This window comes from Micrasema longulum, unplaced genomic scaffold (genome assembly GCF_059751315.1).
Source record: "Micrasema longulum isolate JH-2025_06_02 unplaced genomic scaffold, ASM5975131v1 h1tg002266l, whole genome shotgun sequence".
NCBI classification, from domain to species: Eukaryota; Metazoa; Arthropoda; class Insecta; order Trichoptera; family Brachycentridae; genus Micrasema; species Micrasema longulum.
In genome coordinates, this window is record NW_028279424.1 from 1 (window position 1) to 25,255 (window position 25,255).

At 32.2% G+C, this 25,255-nt stretch overlaps 1 protein-coding gene across 1 annotated transcript in view; it reads left to right on the plus strand.

The window, feature by feature from the left end:
* Window positions 1-139: 139 nt before the first annotated feature.
* The window catches only part of LOC148272627 (uncharacterized), a 29,059-nt gene continuing 3,943 nt past the window's right edge, over window positions 140-25,255 (plus strand). Inside the window, exons 1-6 of the mRNA XM_088239797.1 lie at window positions 140-232; window positions 3,418-3,515; window positions 10,618-10,786; window positions 12,653-12,780; window positions 20,351-20,431; window positions 24,562-24,844. Of these exons, the coding sequence (XP_088095923.1) occupies window positions 3,426-3,515; window positions 10,618-10,786; window positions 12,653-12,780; window positions 20,351-20,431; window positions 24,562-24,750 (657 nt within the window). The 5' untranslated portion in view covers window positions 140-232; window positions 3,418-3,425 and the 3' untranslated portion in view covers window positions 24,751-24,844. The remainder of the gene's footprint in view (window positions 233-3,417; window positions 3,516-10,617; window positions 10,787-12,652; window positions 12,781-20,350; window positions 20,432-24,561; window positions 24,845-25,255) is intronic.

Here is a 25,255-nt window from a genome sequence, read left to right on the forward strand (position 1 = left end):
TACTTCAACATTACTGTCCAGTAATTATTTTCCCTCTTCATACATATTAATTCGCATTCTTTTAACGAATTCCTTTCAATATGATACGCGACCAAATGATACTGTTAGTAAGTGTGTTCATTTTTGTCTTTTTAGCAGGAAGCAACCCTTTATTTTTGTTCAGAAGAATGGACCCCAAAGAACCGAAGGTTGTTTGGGATACTAAGTTTTACCCTTGTATACGCAATACCAGGTGAGAATTAAGAACTTTACTCACATTGATAGATTGAGGCATAAAATTATAGTATATAGTCCAAAAACCGCGTAGGTACATCAAACTAAAGCCGACAAAACTACTCACAAATTAGTAGTTTTACGTTTTGGTCATTAGTTACTCTGTTGGCGTCGCTTAGTACGCAACTGCCGATTTGGATTTAATTACGCCGTGTTGTGTCGTTTTTAAGTGTCAAAATACTGCTGGGATAAAAGGGAAATAGAGTGGGATCACATTCCATGTGAATGTAGCGAATTCATAAATAATATTATTTAAGAAATCGGTTATTTTATCGTCGGTCAGATTGTTAAATAAAACAGTGCGGACGTTTTGTTAGAGCCCCCGCTGATTGTGACAAAAGTCACCGTGACTTTTTCGTCAAGTGTCAAGTGCTATGGAGATATATGAGAGTGCGCTCACTGTGGCGACATGACAATACGGTGACAAAAAGTTCCAGCGTGACGTGACTGTCACCCGGCCCCGGCCTGTACATTACTATGGGAGTGCGCTCACTAGAAACTTTTTGTCACTCTGCTAGCAGACGCCTACCAAACGGACGTGTGTTGTGAGTTTTTCAGTTATATTTAAGATAAACATATTATAACAGCAGTGATGAAGAACATTTTAGACAAGAAATTAGTTAAGAATTTTTTAAAGATATATAGAAATCTAGGCATTTACAGGGCTTATGACCTGTCATTGGCTGGTTTTGTGGTCATTTTATAGACCGTAAAACATTCACCATTCTACTCATATTTTAACATCTATATTCCTTCAACTCATTCATCTGTTGAAGTTAAAGAGCTGAAACCTATATTTATGCGAGCGAGATTTGAAATGGCTACTTCTCTTCAAGAAGATGATTTTGACAACGAATTGTTAATAGAAGACATAGAGAAAAAGCCAGCATTGTATGCAAAAAATTAAAGGAGTTCTCTGATATTCATTTGGAAAGGAAATTGTGGGACGAGGTTTGAATTAAATTATTTCAAAACTAAAATATTATGAAAATAAAACTTTGTTATCAGTGTTACACAATTTTATTATTTTACAAGAACACAACTATAGTTTCGGGAGAGCACTCCTCCCATCGACGGGTGATACAAAACTAATATAATAAACACAGAATATTGTTCACAATGTCATCGAATCTAAACAAAAAATAAACAGATTAATCAGTGAAACTTAGAGCAGGGGTTTTTATTCTTATCTAAGGTGTTGGCATATGAATGGATGGTTATCTTAAGTACAGATATGAAAACACGGACAAAACATTAAGTCGAATTTATTTCTTAAAATTTAGCACATAAGTGGAAGTTGCAATAAGTAAGTCTAAGATTTAATGTGTGGGAAGACATCGCTCGGCTAAGAGAGTGTTAACAGACGCGGGTCTAAGAGGGTGAGTGCGGTGAGGGTGGTCGCAAAGGGAACATAGTCAATAAAGGCGAGGGGTGTTCTTGTAAAAGAATAAAATTGTGTAACACTGATAACAAAGTTTATTTTCATAATAATTTATAATGAAGTGTTACGAAGTGAATGCCGATTCAATTAAAAATATTATTTCAAAACTGTTTATTAACATACGAAAATAATTTTAAAAACTTGAGAGAATATTGACGTAATTCAGAATACAGGGAGTACAATGTTCCTTTCAATAATTGTTCATTATATATGAGATGTACCCAGACCCAGCAGTGTTTCTTTCGTTTAATTTTCCTTCTGCGTAATTCAAGAGCGCAAATCACTGCGACCTCTTCGAAATCCATCGCTAAAGGAACATTTTGTCACCAGCAGTGAGTAGTGAGCGCACCCACAGTGACAAAAAGTCACGCCCCACAAAAAGTCACAGTCAGCGGGTGGTGTTAGTAATGCCAGGTTGTCTACTTTTTTACCCGGCGTTCTACAATAAGCCTCATATATATTAAACTGTGTTAATTTTACTTAATTACTAAATGATTGCTTAATGTTATTTTTACGTCTGCCTAGTAAAAGTACTGGTTTTTTTATAGTCTACTCAGTCAAATATGTTACACAGTGTATAAAGTGGCCACTTAAACCAGACAATGACAGGTCATAAGCCCTGTAAATGCCTAGATCCAGTAATCCCCTTCTCAAAAATGTTTTCCCTCTCTGTTGCAACAAATTTAAATATAAACAACTCCCTAGGGAGAAAATCCAGCAAGTCTGCAAGCATTTGGACATACTCAAAAACATTGTAGTCAAATATATGATTATTTTCACTGGAGTATAATTAAATAGACACATTAGAAGTGCAAATAAAATGGCATTCCGATTTTTTTAAAACCCTCTCAGTATCAGAGTAAAAAATATTTTTTGTTGCATTTATAAATTCAATTATTTTTTCAAAAATTTTCCCAAAAAAATTATTTTAAGTTTACAAAAAATCATATTCTTCAGGAATGATATTGGGGCTCAGGGGTGTGAAATAAAGGTAAAGAGTAAAAAAGGCATTTATTGCTGTTTTGTATTTTTTTTTAGAAAAAATGTTTTTTTTTTTAAATGAAAAAAAATAAAATATTATGCACATGTATAAATGTAAAAATAAAAAGAAACTTTATCATTTTGAAGTTTTTTTAAGTTAAAAAATAATTAAGAAAACAATCGTTTTAAATCACAAACGTCAGAACAAGCGTGGGGATACCAACATAAAAATTATATTGTTTTGTAAAGAATAAATCTTTGGCTAGATGCGTGCTAAAAATGGGGTAGATTAGTTTAGAAAATTAAGAGATGTGATTATTTGTCTTCGTGTACCTGAGAAATGACGCTGGTACCGAGAAGTAACAATGAAACAGATGTAGGTACCGTTTTATTCGTAAACACAATTAAATTTATGGAATAAGTAGACGAATAGTTATATTTTTGAGTAGCAAGCTGGTGTCGTATCTTTGGTAATGAGTCACACAGAAATAAATATAAACTAAGGAAATATGCAGTCATACATTTTTTTCACATTTATAATTGCATGTATGTCGTGATTTAATATCTCTTTTTTATTAGTGAAGACATCGCAATATTTTATTCATCTTAGATACGTGTATATTTATTATTTGTTTATAATTTTTTAAATATTTATATACGGATAAGAATACAAATTAAATACTCAGCAAGGCTTGTGTTACATACGTTGTAATTTTTTTCAGGTATTATTATGTTGACTGCCTATTCTCTCATGGGGCAAATGCTGTGTTCTGTCCAACCCCCCTTTGATGATAATGAAGGTCATTCTAGCACGCAGCAAGTAAGTTAAATACGTAGTGCGTTGGATTTATAAATCACATGTGACCTGTGACCCCTAATGTTTTTGAGGAAAAATCTTTATGCTCTAAAATGCATAATCGTGACCTTATCCTCACCTGTAGCTCAATCAAAAATAACCATCGACGTGCTAATAAGCGACGTGATAACAATTTCTCACCATGGTTGTTTAACGTTTTCGCGATCACAATGCAACATCCGTGAACGCCTAATATTAAATGTCAAAATATTTACGTTTCGCGACGTATAATCCTGCTGCGCAATCCCATATTTGAATTTCACCGGTGTAAATATGGAAAATTTTCTAAACTGCTATCTTTATTTATTTATTTATTATTTATCGCGCTATTTATTGCATTTAACCGGCGGCGGCGGCTGGCAAGCCAAATGTCAAGAAAAGCAGTCCCCATAATAATTGTAATTAAATTTTCACTTTTTTGCATTAGATACTTCTTACTATTTTGAGACTGACAATATTTTCTTCGTCTCAGATGTAGCTAGTGGAGTAACGTGTATATTTATTTATACGTTAGTGCTAATTACAGTTGTTTTACTATTTTTAAAGCAAAAAAATACACGGGAATATGATACAGAAAACCGTGCTAGAAACGTGATCATGAAGATAATATTGTTTGCGGTGGTTCTATTGAACTGTTGACAGGAAACCAAATGTACCATATTATTATACCATGGTGCGTGAGATGGTTCGCTTTCTAATTTATCGAAATTTCAAAACGGTTCTATGTGGAAAAAAAATACCCATAGCTTACAGATTAAGGGAAAAATAAAATATATCAACAATGTTTTGAGTATATCCAGATGTTTTGTAGGCTGGTTGAAATGGCCACTTACAAACTGTGTAATATTCACCATTCTGCCTTTGCTATGCTATTCTGACGCTAATTTGATGCATATTTAGAGCTTATCTAGAAAGGGCGAATTCGCTGCGATTCTCTCGTGCGTAATACGCGCGACCGTTGCGTCCAGAAAAGCGTACCAACGCACGAGCATTTGGGGACGAAATAAGTCAGTAAAAACATGGAGTTGAACGAAACGCCTCGCTCCTGAATTCGCGCGTCAACTGGACGCAGAAGGCGTCTTTAGTATCTCGACTCGCGCGCAACACGCGCAAATCAAGCGCGAGTCGAGAGTCTGGCGAAGTGAACACGATTTACGCGCGTATTTTGAATTTGCGCGATGTTTGTGGACGCGATGTATTGGCGCTTAGTATCTCGCTAAAGCTAGGGTTTCCTAGGACAGCGGTGCCCATATCTTAACGGCCGTAGTGAACGGTGATGCGGTGAACAGCCGTCGTAACGGTGACTAGAGAGTGGCTTCCTAGGAAAACGGTGTTAATAAATGATATCAAATTAATAAATAAATTCGCGCGAAACGTTTCGCGGTGAATTCGCCCCTTTTGGACGAGCTCTTAGAAACTGATTTGAGAGAGTGCGGGGATGGGGATAATTTGTAAAAGTATTCTAATATAATATTCATTGAGCGTTTATAATTTAGGCATTTTTAAACTGCAGAAAAACAATCATTTTATATCCAAAATCATTTGACCGAAACACGTCACTTTAAAAATAAAAAAAATTATTCAACCCCCTCCCGGAAAACTTTACTATTGAAAAATCTTTATTTTATTTTTACCCTACTCTACATACTACGGAACATATTTTCCGTACAAGGCAATTTCGGTAAAAAAAAAATCTCCAGATATGATCGATCCACCCTAGTGCCTAGACAACAAAACCAATCAAAACGTGTAAACACTTCCCTCTCTTTATTTTATTAGTCGATGCCTCAGTGAAGCAAATATCCGGGAATTCGTTAAAAACACGTCCACCAAACCAGCAGTGGTATTCATTTGATTTTTTTAAGAACTTAATTGGGGAGCTCTCATTAGCGTTATTTAGTTTTTTAATTATTCATTCAAATTACTTACTTTAATTTATGAGTTACATTTCAATTAGTTGAAAAAGTATGACAGAAAATAAGAAATAAAAAAATAAAACATAAATTTACACAAGATTTTTTAAATTATTTTATTTATTATACTACAATAATTAAGGTACATTTTTTTACAGTTTAATGTTTAGTTTGGATTAGTATTCAGGCATGAAATAACTATTTGTAACACAAATAAAAAAATCAACTATTTATTTAATAAGTAATAATGGACACGATGTCGAATTACAAAAGTATAAAAAAATATACATAAACATAGGTGCGAAGGTTTTCACGGTCACTGTTATCAATATTTTTTCTTTTTTTGGTGTAAACTGAGTTTACCCTGAAGATGGCTCCTGCAATGGTAGCCGAAACGTCGGAACAAATCCAACACACACGGTATCACCCAAAAAAAAAACATATTGAAATATAAACATGCTGAAAATATATTTATTTTAACTTCTTAATATTCAAACTATTTAAAAAAAAAACAAAGAAATAAACATCAAAAATTATTATTATTTAAGGAATTATTATTATTAAAGGAAAATTACTATATTATGTAAGTAATTGTTAAACTAAAACAAAACTAGATCCTTTAAGGACCCAAACAAAAAGCACAAATCTAAGAATCTGAACTATCGTTGCCAGAACATTCTTTATGGGCCCACTTTTCGCAACTTCTGCATCGGTACCACAGCTTCCATTACCCGCTGACTACCATCTTTAAAAGTAAAAACATAAATATCTTATTCGACTTTCAATCACAATTTGACGAACTGAACTTGAAAGAAGACGAATCTAGGTATATAATAAGCATAAACATAAAACAGTAAGAATATATCTTCATCCTAACCTAATATATAGTCATCAATAGACTTCACTCTCTAGGCAATGAGTACCAGGACGTTGGTGACTCATTTCACGTGAAATTTAGTACATATAGAACGGCTCGTCTTCTTTATTTCATTGGTAATAGTTCTAGGTAACTATTTGTTACTATTGTTAAGAATTGTTTTAAACTTCTTTATTAGTGTGTACCTAAGTATTAGTTTTAAATAATAATACATGTATATTATTTTTATTTTTTTCTAATGTTATTCAAAATTGTTTTCTTAGTTTTTTTTTTAACTGGTTCAAAGTATTTCTAATACCACATTATCTTTTTTTTATCGATAATTCTATAACTGGTAATATTTTTTTTTTTTTTATAGTTTATCTTTTTTAAACATTCTTAATTTGTTAATTAATAATATTGTTTTAAATGCTCTGTATTACTTATGCTTACATGTATGTATATTCAATTGTTTTTGTAACTAATATGTAAAAGGCACTAAGTGCCGTTTATTTCAATAAAATAAAAAATAGATTAAAATAACCTGGACGCTGGCATTTGGCAGTTTATTATAAACGCGGACCAAAAACTCACAGCCGTCTCTCGTGACTCAACGCAAAGGGCTAACTTTCTCGATGGTGACAGAAACGGCCGAGTGCTTAAGGTCACCCGAATCTGCATAGGTTCCGTACAATCGCCATAGCTCCGATTAAATTTTATTTGCGGAATGAAATTTCCGCTACAGAAACGTTCAAAATGTTGCAAAAAGCCTTCGTAAACCAGGTTTTGTCACAAAAAAAGTTTACAAGTGGTAAAAATAATTCAAAGAAGGCAGAGAAAGCGTTAAAGACAAAAATCACCCTGGAAGACTATCAACATCAATTGATGAACAAGACGTCAAGAAATTCAAAGATTTGGTGCTAAAAATCATCGATTGACAATCAAAGACCTTGTTGATACTTTTGAAATTTCATTTGGATACTGATCCACTGCTAGACCATTTTGAAAGATGTTTTGTGCCTGAAAAGAGTGAAATCTCTTTTGGTGTCAAAAATACTATTTTTTTGGAAAAACAGCGTTGCGTTGATGTCTGTGGAACAATGCTTTCTGACTATCAGTATAAGATGCAATACATGATAACCTAAAATTAAACTTGGATTTTATGCATACATATTTTATGAAACAACCGGCCAATCAAGCGAATACCGTTTAAAAGGTGAGTCAATACCTAAAAGATCGCGTTAAAGTCGTTCAAAAATCAAGATCCTATTAACAATTTTCTTCAATTATCGTGGTGTGGTGCATTATGAACTTCTTCTGCCGGGCCAAACTGTTAACAAGGAATATTATTTGAGCGTTTTGCAAAGTTTGCGTGAAGCTATTCGCAAAAAGAGACCAGAATTATGGGCAGACAGTTCTTGGTTTTTGCACCACGATAATGGACCATCTCAAACCGAGACCATGTCGCCAAAAATTCAACTCATATTGTTCCACAACCATTGTATTTGCCTGATTTAGAACCATGAGACCGCTCCGGGGACACCATTTTGAGTGGAGAGATAAATTCCAAATCGCTGCGTGCTTCTAAGGCCATTCCGAAATTTTACTTTAACAATTGTTTCAAAGATTGGAAAAAACGTTTACATAAGTGTATTGTGTCGGAAGGGGAGAACTTTGAAGACAAAAAAATAGCTTTAGAAGAATAAATAAAGATTTTAAAAGTTATATACAATTTAACCTTATTTTTTATAACAGTGTTTTATTTTTTTTAAAAACTGTTATCAACGTACGGCGTGTTTTTGAATTTTTATTTATTAAAATATTAATTTCGTCAATTAAGCTTAAACTCACATAAAACAGGCGATATTTTGGATGTTTGTAGCACTAACTTCGTGAGTAGTTGTTATGCATAATATTTCTCAAAAATATTATGGAAAACACGCGTGTTAAATTTTTTACGTTCGACCCTTTTTTTTAGCAACCTGTTCAAATGTATAAAACATTTTTTTATATACCTTATCACACCATGTACTAACATGCATTAATGATTGTTGTCCGAATATCTTCCACTAAATAAATCGATGAATCCCCAGTCACGTGTAACGTGAAATATATTGTTATATTCAAATTATAAATCACCGGTCAGCGTGCATTACCGCCGATCTACAATTTTGACAAAAATCGTATATACATATTGGGGAATTATAACTTTTATTGGATGTTCCCTAATTATACAATATGCGTGGGATCAATAGGAAGCGAGTTTCTAAAGAACAGTACCTACCGCGGATCCGATATATTACGTAGCGAGTTGTGGTGCATAAATAAAAAAAACCCATTTATTTATGTTTCTATAAACAGCTGAGATTTTTTTTTAAATTTCATTGTTTAAAAATATATTAATACATATATCCAAAACATTGAAAAATATTTTTTTTCTTAAATAATTATAAGATGTAATATTAATATTTAAAGCATCTTAATGCTTACATTGCATCTTAAACAGACTTATCTGTGGTCAAACATTTTACTAAACAAACAATCCATCATGCGTTTCCACGTAAGGGTATCTGAGAGAATAGAACGCCATATCACTCTGTCTTTGCGTACAGATCTCACTTCCTCTACATTCATTCATCTTCTCATGCAAGCCCGCCGATTATTTCGACTTTTGACATGTCCATTTTCAAATACTTCTTGGATTTGGTCTTGCCATGTTTTTTTGGGTCTTCCTCTATATCTGCATCCTAACATTGGCATAGTAAATCTTTTTGACCGTCCTATCGCTGTCCATTTGCTCTACATGTCCAAACCAACGCAAAGCTCCTTTCTTGATTTTGTCGATAGTGCTTATCTCTGCCTCGCGTAATATACGGATCTTGACATTTGTGCATCTATCGTACATAGCTTTACTACCGCATTTCGCATTTCGACAACATTCAGCCTACTTTCATTACTAATTTTCATAGTCCATACTTTGCATCACATCAGTGTCGTCTCTAGGACTCCATTGCGAACTTTTAATTTTGCTTCTTGCGACAAACATTTATTTGCCGAGGTTGATTTAACTGCACCGTTCACTCTGTTCCCGGCACTCACCCTCCATTCAATATATTTCTCATTAATTCTATCCCCAGTAAACTTATTTCCTAGATACACGAATTCCTCTACCTGTTTCATGTTTCAATAATCACAGTACGTGTCATACAAACGCGTATGTTTGTATTAGGTCAAATGAAGGTACCTACACATACATACTCATATTACACAGACAAATAAACAAACACTCCACACTCATCGCACAAACAAATAAGGGGTTACAAACGGTAAGTCGTCGTACGGAAATTCAAATATACTCATACTAGATGCTGCATAAATGTTTGCAAGGTTCAGTCACCGTTTCTTATTCAAAGTGAAAAATTCACCATTTATTCTCTATTTGTGTTGATTTCAAGTTCATTAATTTCTACAACCAATGTATAAAATTGCTTGTCGCCAGATAGGGTCGTTGCTGACCAGTATGGAGGCCAGCAAGCATCCACCCCGTCGCGTTTGGCCAGTTTCTATGGACATGCCCTAATGTAGTCATTGGGTACACAAATAAAAAGATAACACCCATTTTTTTAAATACAAACTCTGTAAATGCATTAAAATGTAATCTCGCTCGTTATTTTTTAAAAAAGGAATGAATTTATTTAAAAGTATATGATTTAATTTAACTTTTATTTTTTGGATACGTATTTTTGTTTATTTCGTTATATATAAATTATACATTTGTGGATTTATTGCCAAATTCCAACTTCTTCCAACCAACTGATAATATAAAGGTGTTATTAAGATTATTTAAGCTTTCACATTGATCCAAAAAACGTATTATTTATAAAATCTTATTGTAGCATTATTTTTCTGTTTCATTATAACCTAGCTCACTAGTCACTTAATGTTTTTGTTAAATTATTCTCAATTTTAATTTGCTATATTTATATTCAGAACATAAAGTTTTCTCACTTCAATTTGTTATCTTTTATTTGTCATCTTATATTCGTATGTTTCTTTTTTACTTTTTTGCAGTTTAAAAAAAAAAAAAAACTAATTTTTTTAGTTTTAATTATTTAGTTGAATTGTATAGTTATATTCCATATTATATATTACATAATGAATTGTTCACTGTGATTATTTCTGTAAACTTTTTTATTGTAAAAGGTTATTCGAACCGTTGATATATAAATAAATTACACTACAGTTCTTTTGCTATTCATTTGTAGATAAAAACTGTTCAAAATAAATTTTCTTCCAGAGTTTGCGTCTCGTGAAAGAGAGGAAGAGAATTGCGTGGATCCTGTTACTGTTGGCCATCTTGTTCGCATTCTGTTGGCTCCCTTACAACGGGATTCAGCTTTTACTAGATACCGAATGCATTTCGGAGAGTTCCGTTTACTGGATATTGCCATACGCCCTCCTATTGGGTAAGTTAAAACCACATTAAAAGGTCTAGTTCATAAATCAAAACGGATTTATTTCATAAAAATGGAATCAGTATATAAAACCCAGAAAAACCGTCAACATCGAAAAAAAATCTATTTTTTTCACTTATTGGATTGTGGCGGTTATGTTAATAGCAGTAATTGTTGGTATTTTGCCTGTTTGTAATGTCATTATTTTATAACGGTTTCATTAACAAAGTGTAAGTTAATTTGAAATTAATAAATAAATAAGCATGCCTTCACTTATCATCGTTATTTTAAGTGGTTAAATTATTTATTTATTTACATATCTCATTATACCTAGGACATAACATATAATGCTATTTTGACTGACTAACTCGGGTTAGTGACCCTATTTTTACTGTCAAAAATACGTTATTTTACTAGTCAAAAACAAAATAATATGTAATTTTATAAATATGAAAAAACAATTTTCTTAAGTGTTTTTGCAAAGATGTGGTTTTACAATAAAAAATTAAGAACTTTTAAAATACACAATAAAAATAACAATTTAAACATGAACGTGTTTTGGACATACATTAGCTATCCTTAATCTCTTGGACTATCCGCGACCAATTTCAGTTAGAAAAGCAGTTGGTAACCTCTTTAGCTTCAACATTTGACCCAGACTCCAGGTCGTTAAATTGTACTCTAGCTGGAAATAATTCAAGTAGTTTTTATAACTAGCGTGTTAGATAGAGCTAGGAATTCTTCATAACAAATTCTATTTGCGATCTTGAATTCTAAGTAGAAGTTTTTTTTTTAATGCAAAATATCCTCGGATTTTTTGTTTTTTGAGCACATCTCAACTTTGGCTCATCCCAGACAAATATTATCAACTACAAACATAAAGAGCACAATTTAAACAACAATTAATTTTTTACCATCTTTTTGGCAAAACTTATAATTTATAATATAGATCAACAAATTCTCACTAGGCCGCGCACATCATGAGTCATTATTTTGGTGAGTTAAGGGAGAGATTTAAGAAAAATACTTTAGTAAAAATTCATCAGTCATTAGCACGTGTAATTAAGGACTTCGCAACTGATGACTGTAATCTGAGATGTTTGCTTGCTGTCGCAAAATCTTCATGTGTTACGGAAATATATTAAGGAAAACACTAGTACTAATTCCAATAAACTTCAGCAATCTTAGGTGGTTCAGAAAATATGTTACTTTAAAAACAGGGAGGTTCTTGATAATATAATATCAGCATTATCATGATCATTCCTTTTCCGCACCTAACGGTGTATAGGGCACTGCATCGGTATCTTGATCATGTTTGATACATGAAGGTAATATGATCAGTCTTACGCTTCAGGTACCAGTCCATGGACTGTGAAATATTACAGTATGAAAACACCCTTTTAAATAAATATTTCATATCAACCATGCCGGGAATCGAACCCAAAACCTCTTGCATGGTAAGCAAACGCTCTGACCATTATACCACGGGACCGAATAATATAACACGATTACAAATAATTTCGTAACAACGTAGTTAACTTCCATATTCACGTTTGACATTTTTAAATTCTGTATACGAGTATAATATGGTTGGTTTAATTGTTAAATTCCAATGTCTTAATGTTTGTAGGCAAGTTCTTGATTTTTTCAAGACGGTTCCGTCAATCCTTATATCAGTAGTTTTTTAAAACCATCAATCAATCCTGTTAGTCGAAAATACAGAATTCGTCTACAAACATTTGGACGTATGTCAAATATTGTTGACAATTTTAGATATTAATTAATTAACCAAAGGCATATGTTTAATGAAATTTTTCGCAACAACCTAAAATTGAAATGAGAATTTATTTTGGTTAATATGATTACTCGATTCAACAGGACATATGAACTCTGCAATCAATCCAATTGTTTACTGTTTTCTCACGAAAAACTTCAGAAGATCTGTCAAGAAACTTATATTTGGAACTCCGGTAAATTTACCAACCAGAAATCGACAACAGCGTAAAGTAAGTTTTCGTCATTTTAGTATTTATTTTTATCAATTATAATATCAAATTAAAGAGTACCTACCATTTCATTTGAAAAAATAATAGAAAGTTGGAAAAAAAATCATCCATTTTTTTGGTACATTTATTTGGTACATTTTGGAAAAAACTAATGTTTTCAGAATAAATCGATAACTGTGTTTTGAAAGTACAATGTTGGTACGCATTTAAAACAATAGTTAAAAAATAAGATACCTGGTAAATACTAAAGGTGAAACGGATATCCGGGGTTTGGCTTAATTTTGCTATCCGGCCGGATACCGGATAGTAGCTTAATATCCGGCGGATACCTTTTATTAATTATTCAAGATATCAACGCCACTAAATTGATTGATTGATATCGACCGTGTTTGGGAAAAAAGAAGTAACCCACGTATTGCATAAAAACGTTTCTCAGTTTTCAGTATACGAGTACACTTTAGGAAAAGAATTTAACCGGCAAAACGCAGGGGGTAAAACTGCCCAAAACCATTATACTTATTTAATTTATCTACTTATAAACCATGTTGATATGAAATTCATTGAAGTGATCATTAAAAATAAGTGAAAATATTTCAATCCCTTTTTTTATATTCATTACAATTTTGTTTTTAACTATGAGAGAAATTCTATATCCGGCCAAGGGGCTTGCCGAATATCTGTTTCGTCACCAGTAAACATTAAACAACATACGAGTAGGTAGTCTTTTAAGAGTGGTTTTTTAAATGCCCGCTTCGGCGCTCGTCGGTCAGTAAATAAATAATCAATCTGAACGAAGGATTTATACAGGTATATGTTGTAACGAGTTACTTTATATGCTCGAACGTTCTTCGTTTCAGAAAAAAGTCATGCAACCAATCTTTTGATATTGTCTGTAGGTGACGCATCTTTGAAATATTGTTTCTAAGCTTCTTATTTTTTCATCCAGAACTGTAGCAGATGGTAGCCAAAATGTGCCATATTTATGAAGGGACTGCGATCACGTCGTGTAAGTGCATTTGAATTAATTTAAAATCAATTCAATTCAATGTTTCAACTTGGCATTAAAATCAATTTTGTCTTTTTAATTTCGGTTGAAATTCCAACAGTTCCTTTTTTCCTTGTGTATACTATTTATTACTACAAATTCTGGCCCGTGAATTTTAGTCCCGCCCATTTAAATATTACTTTAGTCAGTATTTCAAATCGGGAAATGTAATAAATATTTTATTGTACAATATAAATTAATTCAAGAACCATCCATAATGGTATTCGCATTAATATGAAGATCGAATGCGAGTCAATCTAAACCAAGACATGTGAAGTTTGAAAGAAATCTTAACATAAAGCCTACTGGTACACAAAGTTGAAGTCCCCGGCCAAAAATTTATCTTTATGATCTGGTGACGAATTCTACACGAAAGATGTAAACGAACCGGCCTGGAGCTTTGAGACGACACAAAAAGTTCTTCCATCAAGAAATCTTGAACGTCCCAAATGTTTATATCGTCAAAACCATCGTCCCTAATCAATTTTGCAAATTTAATATGCCAAAATTTTTATTTTCTGATGATTCGTGGTCAACTTCTGCTTTAAGTGACGATTGCCAAATACATCATATATATATACATTATACACAAACGTGTTGTGAGGGGGTTTTCGCGAAATGTTGAAGCCGTGTTGTTGGAGACCGTATTAGGAGGGTAACCAGTAATTTCTTTCAAATTTTTGACTAGTTGAAATAAAAAAATAAACGGAGTTACAAAATTGAGTCAGCCTTGAATAACCCTGAATTTTTTAGAACTTATAATTTAGTCATCATCTTTTAGCTCAACTGATGATCTAATTGCAGTGTTGTCCACGTTTCCTAACAGAAAGAGGAGGAATAAACCCTTTTAACATAAAAAATATAAATATTTGTTTTAATATATTACAGTAGATATAGATCACATTTCTAGAGAAGGAAATATGAAAGTCTACGTGTTTACAGAGATTATGTCCTGTCAATGGTAGGTTTAAAGCTGTAGTTTCCTAGGAAACCGGTGCTGTCATCTAGCGGCCGTCACGTCGCGGCAGATGACGTCATTAAAACGTTATCTGTATAAATCAATGGCGCCGGTTTCCTAGAGAACGTTGACTGAGAGCAGAACGTCAAACATCGGTGCCGCCATTCGCAGGACAGCCGTCATAGCGATGCGAACAGTTTTCGAACGGTTTTTCTCGTTTAGCGGTGAACATGTTTGCCTGTCAAAATGAGTGCAAATTACTGCAAATGTGATTTGGACTAGTGACATTACGAAATGTTGATTGATTTTGTAAGAATTCAGGAAGTTTTATGTAATGTTAAGAGCAAAGACTATAATTTATCCTGGTTAAAACAAAATGTGTGGAGGAATATCGGAATAACACAAGAAATATCAGGTTTGTACTAAAATGTAAGTAATAATTAAATCACTTATTTTATTTCATTTATCATGGTTCACAAACAATAAACATTACCTACGACATTGGTATTATAATTACAATTTTTATGTATAGATATTGTTGACAACATGCGCAAATAAGTATAAAAAAAGTTTATGTATTTTTTTTTCTTAAAATTGACTACTTAATCAAATTCTATTAATAGTATGGAAGTAATGATGATCAATTATACCAACAGTTTTTTACAAATTATTTTACCCAACTAACATAAGGTTTGGTTTGATACCATTGTTTTACACTTTTATGCAAAAAGAGCATATACAATCATGGTCTAATAATAAAGATAATTCAAATTTTGCCAATCATTTAATAGAAAACAAACATTCCTTCGAATTAAAAAATAATGTAAAAATAATTCATATTGCACCCAAAGGCCATAAACTTGACAAATTAGAAATTCTCGAAATTAATAGATTAAAAAATAAACCCGACGTAGAATTACTTAATGAACAGATAACACATGTGCATTCTCCATTACTTTACCCATTGTAATATAATTTTACTAATGACTTTTTACCCTTTGTTTTTCAGAAATCATTATTTACAAAACCACACTCACGAAGGATGAGACACCAAAAATAAAATAAAATACTTAAACTCATTAAAATAGCATTAAATCAATTCATTAGTTAACCCATAGAAAATTTGTTGATAATGATCCTTAAGATAAAAATAACTTTATTTAATTTACTTACGTATAACTTTGAATTATGTATCCTTACCTCTGTTCTGTATAAATACATTTAACTTTTTAATAAAGATACCAGTCTCGAAGATGTCGCGAAAGCGATGAAACCGGTCACTGGATATTTCAAATTTGTGGATTTAAGTATCACTCGTGTTTTATTTATATAATAAATTAAATGTTTCATACTAAAGTATTTATGTTTTCCTGTTGTGGGATCACAACAAAGGGTCTGGGTGGTCGAATGTAACATAGCAACATTCTACCGAGGAGGAGGGATGATGAGAGCTAATCAGAGGGATTGCGGACCTAGAAAAACGACTATTGGCGGACTTCTTTCCAGATCTAATAAAAAACTGGGATCAACTATTCATTACTAATATAAAATATGACAGATCGCATTCCAGGGCATATTTTTGACAGATAAGCTGTCACGCCATTTTCCTAGGAAACCGTTCTCTAGACACCGTAAAGACGGCCATTCCGCATCACCGTATATTACGGCCGCTAGATATTGGCACCGCTTTCCTAGGAAACCATAGCTTGAGTGGTCACTTACACTGTGTAACATTTAGCATTCTGCCTATGTTTTAACATCCATTTTTCTTTAACTTTTCTATCTGTTGATTTTCATTAAAGTTGAAGTCTACAAAAATTTAAACAAACCCTAAATATTGTTAATTAAACTAACTGATCCATGAGAAAGTAACACAAAAAGAAAGAAAAAAACAGGCGTTGCCTAGTGAGTAAAATAATTCAGTCAGATTAATCTCACCCGCTGTAATAAAGGTTTCAGCTTTTTAACTTTACGTAAATCAACTGATAGAAGGGTTGAAGAAATGCGGATGTTTGAACATAGGCAGAATGGTGAATGTTACGGGGTGAGCAAAGTGGCCATTAGCCTTGGAAATGCCTAGACTGATATTCCGTTATATATATATATATATATTATCTATCTCTTTTGTAATCTTAATAACTCTCTAGGGAAGTGAAGTCCAGTCTGTCCACAAATTTTGGGCAAACTCAAAAAATTGATAATTTGCTCTGAAACTCAGTAGATGGGCTGGTAAACAAATAAAATTTCTCACATTATTGAAACTATATATTTTTAGGCACAAATAAAATTTCTCACATTATTGAAACTATATATTTTTAGGCACAAATAAAATTTCTCACATTATTGAAACTATATATTTTTAGGCACAAATAAAATTTCTCACATTATTGAAACTATATATTTTTGATGCACAAATAAATTTCTCACATTGAAACTATATATTTTTGAGGCACAAATAAAATTACTCATATTATTGAAACTATATATTATTTGTTAGGCACGAGTACGAGTACGATGCAATTTTTAAAAGATCTTCAAGAATTTGTAGCTAGTAGCTACATACAAACTTCAATAGTGACAACGATATCAAATACTGAGTTAATAAATTGGTTGATTTATTTCAACATCCGCCGGTCTGAGAAGGAATTCAGAATCATAGTAAATATTTATCTTCTCAGCGAAAACTTGTTTATAATGCTTTGTTTAGCGACGGCGGGAATTTACGTTTTGTAATAAATGTTTGTTAAATGAATTTCTTGGAAAATGTTACTGCAGAATACATTTCATTATTGTGTACGTATTTGTGTACATATATCACTATGAATATTTTCATGAAGTGTGCGTACAATATTTGAAATTTAAAATATTTAAATAAAAATAAAAATCTTGGCATTTAAAAAAATTATACATGTTTATTTTATTTTATTAAAGGTTGATCATACAAAGTATCTAGGTATGCACATTGATAGTTACTTATGGTGGAACATACACGTAGATAAGACAGCAACCAAACTAAGAAAAATGATATATTTATTTAAAAACATTAGAAACATCCTGAACAAAGCAACTTTAATTCATGTATACTATGCTCTAGCGCAATCAACTATTAGTTATGAGATAATAGGATGGGGAGGAATAAATAAAACTACATTAGAACCATTAATAAAAGCACAAAAGCCTTACTAAGAGTAGCCAACAAAAAGCCTTACCAATACTCTACATACAGACTTTTTACAGAATTTCCAGTACTAGACAAAAGACAAATATACATAAAGACAATTTTGAGACATTTCCATCAAAATCCTGACAGACATAATGACGACCAACAAATTTACGACACTAGGCAAAGACAAAAGACAATACTTCTGCTCCCAAAGAAAAACACAAATTACGGACAAAGGTATTATACTTTTTTGGCCCCTAAGCCATACAACTTTTTAAGCAAGGACATATTGGCGAACAAAATGGAAAACAATATTTTCAAAGCTAGAGTACGTAAATGGATTCCTAAAAAGACTAGACAGGAAGCTGTTTCATATATTAGAATATAATTTTAGATTCTTGAAAATCCTTTCTCGTTTTATTGATGTAGGTTTGTTTTAATTTTTTTATTTCTTTTGAACTTTTACACAATTTAAACACAATTTTACACAATAATACACTGACACTCCGGAACGTGTCTGTGGGCCAGTAGAGTGGCTATATCCATAAATATATATATATATATATATATATATTGAATGCACCTACCTATTGTATAAACATTTTTTTAAACTATGTATTTGTATTTTATATCGGATTAAATAAATAAATAAATTTTATATTGATACAAAAACATTGGAAAATAATAAATGAAATCAAACAAAATGGTAATAAAAAAATAGTTTATACTTCCCAATAATTAAATGTGCAGGCTTCATCCAATACTAGTGTAAATAATATTTTTAATGTTACTGATTTCGTCAAATGTGTCTACATATTTCAATGTGCCCAATAGGCCGATGTGGCATCATGTTTATTTTAGATAAAATTATATATATTTAAGTCAAATTCGCACATTAATTATCTGTTCCCGAGAATTCATTCATTTTCTCTCGGAAACAAACACACTGATGACCAAAAAAAATTATGTATTTGCTATCACTTTATCAAAATTGAAGAACCAATTAACTTCAAATATTGACAAAACAAAATATAAAATATTTAGTAAAACTACTGTAGGACAGCCTAAACATAACCTTCAATTAAAAATATGCCCTGAAATACTTGAATCAGTACACCATATAAAATATTTGGGAATAAGTATTGAGAGATATTTTAAATGGACAGAACACAAAATATAAAACACAAAAAATTAAAAAATTTTCCCATATCTTCAAGTCGATACGTACCATCTTATACCTAATTTAACTCAACGAACTATATTTTATTTTATTTTATGTAACTCATTTATAACTTATGGCATAATAGGATAGGGAGGCACTAATAAATCGATATTAAAACCTCTCGAATCTGCTCAAAAATTAATAGTAAAAATAATTTTTAAAAAACTCTTCAGGTACCCCAGCGTCAAGGTATTTGAGGGATTTGAGATCTTAGATATAAGGCAATTATATATTTTTAGAATAATAATGTTTGTAAAAGCAAAATATTCTATCAAATCTCAAAAGGAACACTACCAGAAGTCAAATAGAGAAAGGGTCATGGGGTCTACCACAAATTCTGAATTCGGGCATAGAAATTTTTGTTTTCTGGGCCCCAAAATACCTATTCAATATGTTACCCAAACATTGCAAAACCATGACTCGGATTAAATTTAATAAATTTGCAAAAAATTGGTTACCATGTTTAGGTCGAGAAAAATCGGAAAATTTACTAAAAAACATTCTTACATAATAAATGGTATAAATTTATATTGTATTACTGTTTAGTTAATTAACAAGTAGGTAGTTATATTATTGTTTATTTTGCATAAAAATGTCTGCCTTTACAGTTTATTACAAAGATAAAAAAAAATGGGAATGTTTCGAAATCACTCAGGTGCTCTTTATTGATTAACACTGTTCAATTTTATTACGCCATAAATGTCTTATAAAGAATTTGGCTTGTTTCGGTTAATTCTAGGGTGGATAACGCGTCAGGTATCTCTAACCGACACGTCTGCTATTATTAAGTCACTTTGGCTGAAATCCAAAACATCACGAACGGATAGCGCGTAGAATAAATAAAATAAATATAAACACGCCTCAAAAATATAATTTATAACATGCGCATGATTATGAACGGAAGGTTCGTCATTTAGCAAATACTTGTATATACGAGTATACAGTTGTGTCATTCCATTTCCTTTTTTTTCTTTAAGCAAGAGAACAACAAACAACAAGAGAAACGGAGAACATTTTTGAGAAGGGAGTTCTTCGAATCCAGTTCTTGTCTAGAAAAATTTGGACAAAATCACAACATTTTTGTATAAAATGTGTCTGTTCATAAAACGTTTTAATATACAGAATACTCGTATAATGCCTACTAACTTTATGTTCCCTTGTTCCCGATGCGGTCCGTGGCAGGTCCGCTGGGAAGCTCGCCCAGAAATTTCCTCCAGCGCTTTAGACTGCAACCCCTCCCCCGACCACATGGGCTATTTCCAGGTATGTGGCTATATTCTGTTCCATTCTCCGTGTAGGTAAAAAGCTCGCTTAGCGATGTCCCGTAGATAAATTTATATTTCATGTCAACTGTAACGGGAATCGAACCCGAGACCTATTGCATGATGAGCAAACCCACTCACTACTAGGCTAGGCGTAATCATATAGGTAGATGTTGTACGGACAAATGGCACATAACACATTTATTCTACAGTCAATTTAAGAAGAGACTCATAAAGTTCTGTAAATATTGTCAGTTAAGGTGATTCCAAACAAAAATATAAAATTATTCATAGATGGCGCTTTTATAATTTCTTATGGAAAAATGCTATTTTTACGTTTATTTTCAATGGAAATTTTACAAAACTTTGTTTGCGGAAACTTTACACTATATTGATTGTAACAAATACCATAACAATATAATTTCAGTCCTTCAGAAAATTGTGTACAAAACAAAAAATAACTTATCTTATTGTAATGAAATCGCAATACGATTAATTAAAATTAATCGACGATATTTTAAAGTTGAAATATTACGTGTCACATTATTTTCAGATTTTCCAAATGCTTGTAGACGGAAGAATGGATATCTAGATCTCAAAATATTGTAATAAAACCAACTGGTCCCTGGACCTTCTTTTTTAAGAAGTTTTAAAATTTAAAAACTGTTTTTAGGCGTTGCCTAGCATGAGAAATAATTCGATCAATTGATTTTCTTCAACAAAATCAACAAACGGAAGAATTGAAGAAATGTGGATGTTCAAACGTAGGCGAAATGGCGAAACACAGTGTGTAAAGTTGCCACTCCAACCAGCCAACGACAGGTCATCACCCCTGTAGATGTCTAGGCTTCCCCATGCCCTTCTTTAAAATGTTCTCCATCTCTTTTGTAATTTGTCAATACGTATTTAGCTATTTAGTCGTGAAAACCCGTTTCTATTTTCCCAATTTAACGGAAAATTATTCAAAATCGATATCGAAAATCGAATGAAAAATGAAAAATGACTGTAACAACACTATTGTAATCTTTCAAAAATACCTTCTTATATTGTCTGGCTGTAGTCACAATAACATTAACGTATTAAAATTTAAATATATTAATTTCACTCTGCCAAATGTTCCATTTTAGAGTGTTTTAAAAAGTTTATGCTTGAAGTCACAATATTTGGTATTACTTAAATGGGGACAAAGTAATCTAAATTTAGAGCATCTACGATAAATATGAGTTACGTTCGATTTCCTATTATTCCTTTATTATGATTTGCGTGTTGTCTGGAACTCTAGTCTATACTTGGTCAAAACGAAATGCCGATTATTCTACTCTTGTATAATGCCTGTACTCCTAATTGGGTGTGCATCTTGGCACCTTACCAAAGCCCGGAACACCAAACTTCAGAGTTTTGAGAGTAAGCGCTTGAGGAGAATATTAGATATAAGGTGGCTCGATTTTGTAACTTACATTGGAGTCCGAGAACGGACGCAGCAGCCTTATATAACGATCCTCTTTAGCGGAACTAAGGGGTTCTGCTTCCATATAAGTTCTGTGCGCTGGGCTCTACCAGCTTCTTGTCTGAAATCGACCATGTTCCATGTTGGAGACTGAACAAGGTTTTTCCCTCATCGAAGTACTCCATTATCAACGTGGTATAATCGCTTCGCCGTAAGTACTTCACGATGCTCTATTTAGAGCTGTGTCATCTTCTTTGCTAATCTTTTTTTTATTTCGTCATTTACAATAATTATTTTAAGGACTCTCTTCTGGAGATTGTTAATTCTATCAGCGGTTGTCTTGTGAGTTATTCCCCAAGACCGAATCACGTGCGATAGAATTGATTCTAGAAGACTTTCGCAGATTTTCCCAAAATACGTTTTTCGAATTGTAAGATTAACACGTGGCTCCGTGAAGTTCTTAGAAAATATACAATAGGGTATTGTCACTCGAGATGAATAACGAATTTAACTTACTGTACATATAAAGGATTTTTCAAAGACTCTGAGTGTTTATAAAAGCCCTAATAACCAATAATTCCACTTACAACATTCTGCTTTTCAAAAACGCCATTTTATTAGGTTGGTTATGAATTTAGTCACACGTCTCCACCTAACAGTATACCATGCAGTTGTTGGTAATGCTAGAGATTTGTCAGCAGATTGTCAGTTCAGTTGTCTATGTTTCTTTCCCCTCTCGCGTAAAATTTGTGCTACGACAGATGACAGATTATTCTTAGATTTATTGAATAGTAGTTTTTTCAGCGTATCTTTTGAGTATTGATGTATTTCTTTCTACTCGGTATTTTGCTATGTTTTTTTTATATACGCTTTTTGCTATACACATACATTTTTTTTTACTATTACTTTAAATATGTTTCTTTCTATGTATTCTGTTTTTACTTTGCATTTTACTGGGTTTTAAAATATTTATTTTTTTATATTATATATTATTTAAATGTTTTTTACCATGTTTTCACTACATTTTTTACTATGTTTTCAAAACATTTATTACTTTGTTTTAACTACGTTTTAACTATGTTTTTGCTTCATTTTTTAACATGTTTTTACTACATTTTTACTATGTTTTTACTACATTTTGCTCCATGTTTTTACTCCATTTTTTATTTTGTTTTTCACTTTGTCCACTATCGTTATAACTGTTTGTATAAATTGACTACTGTTTTTATATATTTTTTTGACTGTCTTAGAACGGGGTAAATAACTTTAGTTAGAGATAGTCAAAGCAACTTTGTATAAATTACAATTGTGTGTATGTAATAATAAATAAAAAAATTCTGCACTTGCACAATGCATCGAAAAATATTATTTGAATGATCAATCACTCCTCGAAACAATGTTTAGCAAGGGACAAATACAGGGGCTTTAATATTTTTTCATATAACACAAGGTTTGTCATAAAATTTTAGTAAAGAATTTGGATTTGTTAAGAGTCAGAGGGAATATGCTGAATTGGTTTCACAGTTATATAACTGGTAAATATAAAATAGTGAAAGTGGTTTTTGCTAAAACAGGCCTAAATTATTTTAATTATGGAAAAGGTATTATTTACAGCATATTTCTATGTTGTTTTTTTACAGATGTCTGATCTTTAGAATATTCTGTTTTTTTATTGTGATAAAACTATGTTACATCACCGCGTGTAAAGGAATTTTGTAACACAGCCTTTTAAGAGTTAAATAAATAAAAAGATATGGAAAAATACCCCCGTTTGTATCTTAAAGTAATTGTTTCATGGTAATTAATAAATCCATTTTATTTTTATATTTGTCTGTAAAAAACAACTGTGAAATAAAAAAAAATAGTCCGACAGAAAAGTTTTAAGTTTTTTCTCCGGTTTGATGGGTTCAAGAAATACTTTATTTTTTTTACATAAATTGTTTTCTTAATATATCTTAAATATGTTGGTAAAGTGATTTTTTTAAATTCGAAGCCATTATTAAGATACAGCAGTTAGAAGAGGCGGGTATTTGGAGCGCTGGCGCTGGTGTGAGTTGTAACTGTACTTAAATCTTCAAACGTGTTTTTCTCAATACTATGTTTTTCAAACTTTCCTCCATTATATCTTGAGAACGGCTTAACCGATTCACTTCAAATTTGTAGGGTCGACTCAACATGAATAGGCGCACAAAATATTATATCATCGCTCCAAAATTTAAGTTATTTCAATAGTTTTTTTTAACAAAAAGTTCACAAAAAATACATGAAATTCGTTTTTTTTTGTTCCAAAGTCTGTCAAAAATCCATTTTTTTTTATTTTTCTTTCCATAATAGTCTATGCTGTGGATATAAGCTTACATATTAAAATATTGCCAATTTTTTTAGTTTCAAATAGGCCAATTAGATGATTTCGTGGAAGCATATATTTTTTTCGAGGGAGGTGTCTTTAGAGCTTGAGGGAAGTGTCTTTAGTTTTAATGAATATTTTTAGCTCAAAATTTATATATGTACTTTTGAAACCCTTATAAATGAATGATACAAACTCCGAAATTCTATCTTTTAATTGGTTTTCACACCTTAAGGCTGAAGAGTGACTAAAAGGACATGTAACTGAATACTTTAATAAATAAACACTGATCTGCAGCGCCGAAAGGAAAAAAATATAATGGTTTTGTTTTCTTTAGATGCTGAACCTAAACAAGACCAAAAAAAGAAACGGAACTCAAGTGACGAATTCCGGAACTCGCGTGTCCCGTCGGCTGCAGTGCGGCAGCGCGCTGGCGCGTCACCTGCCTCCTGGCCACGCCGTTCTCGGCCCCCTCTGCACGAAGCTGAGTGGGGGTCAGCCCCCGAACGACCCGGACCGTCTCTAAGCAATGAGTTAAATTAGGCGAAAAATGATCATAAACGGCGGTACTGAATCTAGGCAACCTGCCAGTTGCACCCCCAGAAGTAGGCACACTGTCGGTATGTCTAAATCAGCCATTTTGCACTAGAGCAAAAACAGACTTTTGAACATTTACGAATGTCCGCATAAATAATGTATTTTGACGTTATAATCCCCATTATTTTTTGTTTTGCTTTCCTTTTTTGGTTTGCTCATTTGACTTTTAAAATATGAAAAGAACACTGTAGCTTTAAATTACTACTGTGTTTATCTCGATATTTTACTAAATACTGAAGTTTGTTATGTATCTCGCTCGAAGATCCTAAGAAATCCTAAGAAAGAAAAAAAACATGGTTGAATTGCATTTATAATTCAAAGCAGCCAAATTTAGACTAACGACGTGCATTTCTGGGGGTTTGAAATGTTTGAGCACTGCGCATTATGAAAGCGAAAATGACCAACAAATGACAACCCATTCAAAATTCCATTGA